An 8,597-nucleotide genomic window follows, 5' to 3' on the forward strand; every position below is an offset into this window, starting at 1 on the left:
TTGAGGGTCACACCTGTATCACCTTCTTGTCCCCTACCGGTTGATGAGGCTAAATGACATTAGACAGGTAGAGTGCTGGGAAGGGTGCTGGCACAGGGTGGGTCTCAGGGACCAGCAGTCATCACTATCGTCTTCCTTCACCTGCTCGGACAGGAAGGCAGAATGGACCCTAGGCCTGCAGTGAACCCAGCTCCTGCTCTTCACCTCAGGTCCATGGGCTCCAGCAATGTCCATCAACATCCACACTCGTCTGTCCTTCTGTCACTTGCCAGAGATCTAGTGTGGACTGCTGAGCGCTTGAGTTCAGACTCGGGTGATGAGCCTCCCAGAGCGAGGGCAGACTATCTGGGACACTAAGAGAGGCTGTCTCTTTCCACACCTCTCTGCAGACAGGGGGCACTGACAGGGTGACAGGCTGGCCTATAGCAAGAAGCAGGTGAATGTGCTTGGCTTCTAAAGTAAAACAATTGACCTTTACCCAGGGCAAAAGGCCATTCTCCTGAAACTCGGGCTTTATTCTGGGTGCTCATCACATTCAGACATTTACTAAACAAATTTCTGTATACAAGATAGGAATTTATATCTGCCATGCTTAAGACCTCGTAGGTCTGGCTGTAGCTGGTTTAGGCCCAGCAGGAGGAGGCATCCCCTGTCTCCATCCCTGAAAATGGCTCCGCACACTTCTTGAGTGGCCACTCTCAAGGATGCTAGTAGCAGTCACCCCATCCTCTTCCTGGCATGTACCCTCCCACCTGTCATCCCATGAGAGAGGCCTGATTGGGCCGAAGAAGAAGAGTCCAGACAGAGAAATCCGGCTCCCTGACTCCAGTCCAGCACTGTGCTCACACGTCCTAGGGAGATTATCACATGGCTGGTGGCTCTGCCATTCTGATCCTGGGACTCCTAACCTCAGCCTCACCCAGGGAGCCACAGCTGGCTCCCAGGCCAGTCTCCCATTGGCCAAGAATGGTGGGTGCTTGGCATGCCAGCATCAGATGCACTCTGATGCATTTCCAACTTCAGGCTTTATACACTGACCTCATGGAGGAGCCTGGAGCCCAGGGCCTCCTGGGTGCTGAACAGCCCAGTCTCTCTTTACACCTAATTCTCTTCTTCTCTTCCCTGTCTCTCTGTGTGTCTCTCTCTGTCTTGCTCTCTCCCCTCCCCCTCACCGGGGCTGCAGAACCGCATGCACGAGTCTCTCATGCTCTTCGACTCCATCTGTAACAACAAGTTTTTCATCGATACCTCCATCATTCTCTTCCTCAACAAGAAAGACCTCTTTGGCGAGAAGATTAAGAAGTCGCCCTTGACCATCTGCTTTCCTGAATACCCAGGTGGGTGTTACCGCCCTGTACAAGAGAAAGCCCCAGGCCTGGTTGTGAACCTGGATCCCCGCCCCCCCACACACACACACACACAAGAGACACCAACTGGAAGCCCACAGCCTGTGGGCTCCAGGGACAGGCTGCTATGCAGGGCAGCTAGAAGGCAAGGGGCCAGTGCAGGAGTCTGTCGGCACTGAGAGGCACCGAGACATGACCAGCTGTGGACATGTCCCTGAGTAGGCAGTGGCCTTTCCAGAGCCACAGGTGTCCTAGTGAATGGTTCAGGGATGAAGGCGGGACACGCCCACTGGTGTTCCTTTGTTTTCTTTCTGGTCATCCCTGACGTCCCAGGACTTAGTGGGAAAGCCTCCTAAATTCTCATGAGGTGCCTCTCCTCACCCTGGCCCAGCACAGCCACCTCCTTGTGAAAGGAAAAGGTGGCCTGGTGGCCTGTGAGGGTGGCTCGGGAACCTGTGCTCTGCCACCAGTTTGTTCTGCACACACCCCACCTTCCCCTCCTTCCAGCTCTCCCTACCTTCCCCCTCCTCCCAGGTCTCCCCACTTCCCCTCCTCCCAGCTCTCCCCACTTCCCCCTCCTCCCAGCTCTCCCCACTTCCCCCTCCCAGCTCTCCCCACTTCCCCTCCTCCCAGCTCTCCCCACTTCCCCCTCCTCCCAGCTCTCCCCACTTCCCCCTCCCAGCTCTCCCCACTTCCCCTCTTCCCAGCTCCCCCACTTCCCCTCCTCCCAGCTCTCCCCACTTCCCTCCTCCCAGCTCTCCCCACTTCCCCTCCTCCCAGCTCTCCCCACTTCCCCTCCTCCCAGCTCTCCCCACTTCCCCTCCTCCCAGCTCTCCCCCCCCCCCCCCCCCCCCCCCCCTCCCAGCTCTCCCCACTTCCCCTCCTCCCAGCTCTCCCCACTTCCCCTCCTCCCAGCTCTCCCACTTCCCCCTCCTCCCAGCTCTCCCCACTTCCCCTCCTCCCAGCTCTCCCCACTTCCCCTCCTCCAGCTCTCCCCACTTCCCCCTCCTCCCAGCTCTCCCCACTTCCCCCTCCTCCAGCTCTCCCACTTCCCCTCCTCCCAGCTCTCCCCACTTCCCCCTCCTTCCAGCTCTCCCCACTTCCCCCTCCTTCCAGCTCTCCCTACCTTCCCCCTCCTCCCAGCTCTCCCCACTTCCCCCTCCTTCCAGCTCTCCCCACTTCCCCTCCTCCCAGCTCTCCCCACTTCCCCTCTTCCCAGCTCTCCCCACTTCCCCCTCTTCCCAGCTCCCCCACTTCCCCCTCCTTCCAGCTCTCCCCACTTCCCCCTCCTTCCAGCTCTCCCCACTTCCCCCTCCTTCCAGCTCTCCCACTTCCCCCTCCTTCCAGCTCTCCCCACTTCCCCCTCCTTCCAGCTCTCCCCACTTCCCCCTCCTCCCAGCTCTCCATACTTCCCCCTCCTTCCAGCTCTCCCCACTTCCCCCTCCTTCCAGCTCTCCCCACCTTCCCCCTCCTTCCAGCTCTCCCCACTTCCCCCTCCCAGCTCTCCCCACTTCCCCCTCCCAGCTCTCCCCACCTTCCCTCACCCAGATGAAACCACTTCATGTATTGCAAGCTTCCTCCGCACCTGCCTGCTTTTCCTCCACCTTTGTTGGACCGTCCCCTCCCCCCCAGACACACACTTCATTCGGTTCTTAGGGGAATGGATCACAGACAGCCCCCTGCCCATACCCACAAAACTCTTTCCAAACGAGTACAAGAGCGAAAGGCGAAAGGCAGGGTTGATTCAGTGCCAGAGCCCAGCCTTCTAGAGACTGGACAGTTTTAGGGTTCCCTTGGGGCAGAATTGAGGACAGGACCAACACCCTGCAAAGGCAGAGGATGTACCCCATCCTCCAGGTATGAGCACATGTTGCATGAACATGGAACTCACTGACATGGCCCTGGAGTTGGTCTGTAGTACTGGACTGGGGCCACACAGGTCCCCAAAACCAGCCAAAAGGGTCCTAAACTGTAGCACAGGTGGATGACAGTCCCTCCCCATTTCTTCACTACCAAAAATAGCTGTGAGAAGGAGAGGACCCGCCAGCCCATACTGGGATGCGCTGTGGTGCTTGCGAATTGCCAGGTACAGAGGGAGCCAGTTACTTAATCCGCGGCACCCCATTTTTATCTGGGTACCATAGCAGACCATGATGGTACCTCAGGGTGGCTAGAAGGATGGTGAGAGAGACTGGTGTGTGGTACCAGGCTTACATAACTGCTGGTCATTGCTGTCACGGTTCTGAGAGGGTGAAGTCTGAGGGGACCAAGGAGATGCCCTCTGCGGGCAAGGCAGGTGCAAAAACATCCCAGAAGGCCAAGGAGGTCATACCTGTAGGCACAGCTCTTGGCAGCCACTGCTGAATTCTTCAGCTGCAGCAAGAACCCCCCAACTCCTAAGGCTTTTTATAAAAGTGTGGCTATGTCTTAAGGCTCATTAGGAATGTGGCCTGAGTGGTCAGGTCTCACTGATGTGGAGCAGTTGCTGGGTGTCCCCGGTTCTCTGGGGCCTGCAGAGGATACAGATGGAGTTCAAACAGCATGAAGGGTAATAAAGTCACAAATGGCATGCCACCATGAGTTACGAGGACACAGAACAAGTAAGGGGGGCGTTAGGCGGTGGCTGAGAGACTACGTGGGCCAACATGGTCAGGGTCGCAGTGGGACTGTGTAAAAACACTAGGTTCACAGATGTGGCAGTGTGGGAGCGCCTGCATCTGGAAGTCTTCCTGCTCTTCTGGGAGCTTTCCAGCGGAGAAGCTCCTTGACAGGCAGCCTCTGCCACCCTCTATTCTTTGAAGGCATTGCTGTGGTTCAGCACTGAATGTGCTCCTGCTCCCAGCAATGATGGGTGGAGGCTAGCCCCGACCCCACCTGAGGGGTGCCCCACCCCTCAGCCTTCACATTGGCTCACCACTAGCCTGGAACTCCAGCCTGGAACTATCTTTTGTTTCAGAGGGAAAGTGGGCCCACACCCCTGGCCAACCAGCCTGTGCTCACACGCTCCCAGAATACCATTGCTGTTTCTGTACTAGGCCACATCCTGACAGACGGAAAGAGACGGGGCATCTTCCTTGTGGAAAGAGACGGGGCATCTTCCTTGTTCTGGGGTTTTCCATACTTTTGTCCTGGTCCATATCACATGGTATTGAGTAAAAGGTTCCTATGGGGCAGATCCACAAGCTCTTAGACTAGCTGGTTGGAAAACATCCCTGTCTTACCCACAGATCTGCCCATTAACCCCACTCGGCCTGCCAGAGCCAAGGGGACACCCAAGGAATTGTTAGGGGCACTGAAGGAGCCCGGTGGGTGCCTCACACGATGATATCCTTTAAGCCTCTCACTGTTCCCATGACCTGGCTACTCACCCAAGAACCGAGACTGTTTAGTGGTGGCCCAGCCCAGGCAGGGACCTCTCAGAAAGACCTACTGCAGCAGAGCGCAGGCTGGCTTGGTGCCCACCACATGTGAAGTACCACAAGACCCTTTGATGCCGTTCTTCCTTAGGCTTCATTTACAGGTTTGTTAGAATTGCAGGGCTCCAGAGGGAGATAGCTCGGGGATTAAGAGTGTTTCCTGTTCTTCCAGAGGATCCAAGTTGAGTTTCTAGCACACACCAGGTGGCTCAAAACTACCTGTAATACCATCTCCAGGGGGATCCGAAGCCTCTTCTGACTTCCATAGACTCCAGCACAGCACATATATGGACATATCCTCACAAAGGCGCATATACATACACATAAATACAAATAAATCTTAGAAGTCTCCAATGGGGTGGGGGGGGGGAGGGATGGTTCAGAGCGTCTGCTACTCTTCCAGAGAATCTGGGCTTGGGTTCCAGCTTCTACATGGCAGTTAACAACTGTCTGTAACTCCAGTTCCAGGGGACCAACATCATCTTCTGGCTGCTGCAGACATATGCACACATGTGCTGCACAGACATACATGTAGGCAAACACCCATACACAGAAAACTAAATTAAAAAAAAAAAAGTCATGGAGTTGGTTTAGATTTCAACTGTAGGTCATGGAGAGGGGCTTCATCCAGATTTGTTAATCTAAAACATATGAGATCTCCTGTGGCTTGCTCGACCCTGAGCCATCATGCACATCTAAACGAACACGTAAGTAAAAGCTGAGGAGGCAGAAGGCAGGCAGCGCCAGGCCTTCCATGGTTTTTACCTTCCAGTGTTGCCTTACCCTGGAGGAGGGTGTGGCACTCCTGCTGTTCCTTCCTCTCGCCCCCCACCCCCTCCCGGATTTGCCTCCTGACCACTCCCCAGTCCACCCCCAACTCTCACTAGGGCCTCTTGCCGATTCTTCTGTATCTTCCTGCAGGCTCCAACACCTATGAAGATGCAGCTGCCTACATCCAAACACAGTTTGAAAGCAAAAACCGCTCGCCCAACAAAGAAATCTATTGTCACATGACTTGTGCCACAGACACGAATAATATCCAGGTGGTATTCGACGCTGTCACCGACATCATCATTGCCAACAATCTCCGGGGCTGCGGCTTGTACTGATCTCTTGTCCTGTATAGCAACCTATTTGGTAATGATTCCAGCACTCACAGAACAGCTTGCGTGTACACACACACACACACACACACACACACACACACACACACACACACACCACTAACCAGTGCAAGTTGGTAAATAAACTTTAAAGAGGCATAACAAAAACCTTATCTATACACAAGTATATATTAGAAAAATGTTTTTAGTTAATACTCGAAAGAGCTACGGACAGAACTGACCACCATCCCTAGCTCGTCAGTTTTCCTGGGACAGCACATGAGCATGCACACATGTGCGTGCACACATGTGCGTGCACACACACCGGGCATGGTAGGAGCCTAGGTTGGGAATCCTCTGGACAGCCCCAGGGTTTTACTTTCCGAGCCCCACTCTATGAATGAGCAGGGCAGGCAGAGGGAGACCTGGGTCTGTCCATCCGGCCTGCCCTGCTCTGCATCCTACCACGAGGCTGCCCGCTCAGCTCTGTCCTACCCCTGCTCAAATTCCAAAACCCTTTAAGAAACCGCCAACCTCTAAACATCCCCCTACCTTACAGCCCCAACAGAAAACTCTAAGGACCCTTCTCTTTTGGGTGGTGGTGGTGGTTGTTTATTTCAAGAATCTAGAAGAATCATTGCTCCAATCAATCCATTGTCTCCTGAGTTTTTTATTTATGGGAACAGAGAAAAATGAGAGAGATGGGAAACCTGGTCTGCCTTTTCAAATAGCTGAGGGGAGGAAACACATGAGCGAGCCATTGCCCAAACCCGCCTAACAGAGTTGAAGCCAGATTCCCTCAAAGAGGGCATGTGGACAAGGTGTGAGTGGTCTGGGGAGGGCTGGACTGGCAGGCAGGCAGGGCCAGAAGCAGGGTACAAGGCAGAGATGGGCTTCTCTAAAAAGGGCACCCCGCTTTGCCCTACCCCTGCATTAGTTGAAATGTTCTAGGATTTGTTGGGTGGTTGGTTTTTAAAATCAAGAACATGGTCAGACTGGCCCTATCTCTCTCTCTACAGACTGCTTCATGGACTTTGCTGTTGATGTTCATCTCCTGGTAGCATGACCTTTGGCCTTTGTAAGACACAGCCTTTCTGTACCAAGCCCTGTCTAACCCACGACCCCAGAGTGACTGACGGCTGTGTATTTCTGTAGAATGCTGTAGAATCCGGTTTTAGTTGAGTCTTTACATTTAGAACTTGAAAGAATTTTAAAAAAAGAACATTTCTCATGTGCTTTGTAGCTTTAAAAAAAAAAGGAAAACTCATCATTTCATCCATATTTCCTTTTATTTTGAAATAAAAAACCATGCACATCAGTCCCCTCCCCCTCCTGGCCCCAGCTCCGATTGGGGCCAGCACCCAGCACCCAGCAGCCGCGCTGGGCCTGGCGCCTCCCGGGGCTTCTCTGCAGCCTGTTGCAACCCCCCATGCCCGCTGGCTGTCCGGAAACCTCATATGCCACCAGGCAGTGGCAGCTCTGCCCTGCCCACCCACGCAACTCCACACACAGTCACTCCAAGTTGGCATAGAAAAAAGCACAGCTCTGGCGGGTAGCTGCCACAGACCACACCCATCTATAAAAACCCAGCCCCATAGAAGCGAGGAACCCCGCCCCCTCCTGAGTCCCTGTGTGTGTTGTTACTTTTCGGGTTTCCTTTTGTCCTAATGAGTACTTGCCATCACACACCTGGCCAGCTCTACTGCTATCTGGGGAATGGGGTTGTGTGGTTGGGGTTTCTCCTGTAACACACCACAGCCTCCAGCCTCGGGCAGGAGTCCTCCCTCACGTGTCCCTCTCCTGATCTCTCCTCTGTTCCAGTGATCTGTGTTCGCTCTCATGTTGGGATGTTTGTGCTGCAGATAAAAAAAGAACAAAAAAAAAATAAAGTTTTTAAATACCACAAGATGGAAGAAAAACAAAAAAAAATTAAGATGGAATGTAGTGTTTACATTAAAGCCACAGTTTCATGATCAGTCCTGTCATTTCTACTTGACTAGTATCTAATCCCAGACCTGTTCACAGTTTCACTTTTAAGACAAGATTTGCTGAAGACCAGTCACAGCCATTTCAATAATGGAGGCGAAAAGACAAAACAAAAAAATTAAAAATACAGAAAAAAAAACTTGAAAAAAGGAAAAAAGTAAAAAAAAAAAAAAAAAAAAAAAAACCATAATAATAATAATAATGAATCAAAAGCCCGCGGGTCTTTGTAAGCCTTTCTATTCCCAATCGGTGGGGTTTCTGTGACAACTGACACACTGCCAGCCTACTTCTCTAATGGAAATTCATGTGTAGCTCAATAAAGAGAATGTTTGTCTGTACTGAGTCTGACCTTCTGCCTTCCAGACGCCGGTGCCAGGGCGAGCGTCACTGTGACAGGAAAGGAGCCACCTGGCCACACACCCTGGGAGGGTGGTGGGTAAGGAATCTTCACATGATCTTCCAGGTCCCTCAACACTGTCACTGAGGGGAGCCAGTCGAGAGCACAGTAATTGGGAAGGCTGCCTAGCATCCGTCTTTCCTCCCCACCCTCCCATGTGGTTCCCCCACCCCACCCCACACACACACACAGAGAAATGAGTGCCAGGAGTCGGGCAGCTACTTTCTGGCTGCAGCTCCTCCAGTTCAGCGGGTTTTGTGTTTCTGGTGGGTCTGAGACTGGGGCCGGAAAAGCAGAAGGGAAAAACAAGCCACGCCCTTCTCCTGTCTCCTGTGCCCAGGCTTTCCCT

The 8,597-nt window shown here is 53.3% G+C and overlaps 1 protein-coding gene across 2 annotated transcripts in view; it reads left to right on the top strand.

Moving 5' to 3' along the window:
• Gnao1 (G protein subunit alpha o1) overlaps positions 1-8,189 on the top strand; it is a 161,391-nt gene extending 153,202 nt beyond the window's left edge. The window contains exons 7-9 of one of the 2 annotated variants that reach the window (XM_028871488.2): positions 1,184-1,337; positions 5,684-5,899; positions 6,885-8,189. In XM_028871488.2, the coding sequence (XP_028727321.1) occupies positions 1,184-1,337; positions 5,684-5,871 (342 nt within the window). In that variant the 3' untranslated portion in view covers positions 5,872-5,899; positions 6,885-8,189. Of the gene's footprint in view, positions 1-1,183; positions 1,338-5,683 lie in introns of both variants that reach the window. The other variant, XM_028871487.2, reaches the window with a different exon arrangement.
• The last annotated feature ends 408 nt before the right edge of the window (positions 8,190-8,597 follow it).

The sequence above is a fragment of the Peromyscus leucopus genome, chromosome 5 (assembly GCF_004664715.2).
Source record: "Peromyscus leucopus breed LL Stock chromosome 5, UCI_PerLeu_2.1, whole genome shotgun sequence".
NCBI classification, from domain to species: Eukaryota; Metazoa; Chordata; class Mammalia; order Rodentia; family Cricetidae; genus Peromyscus; species Peromyscus leucopus.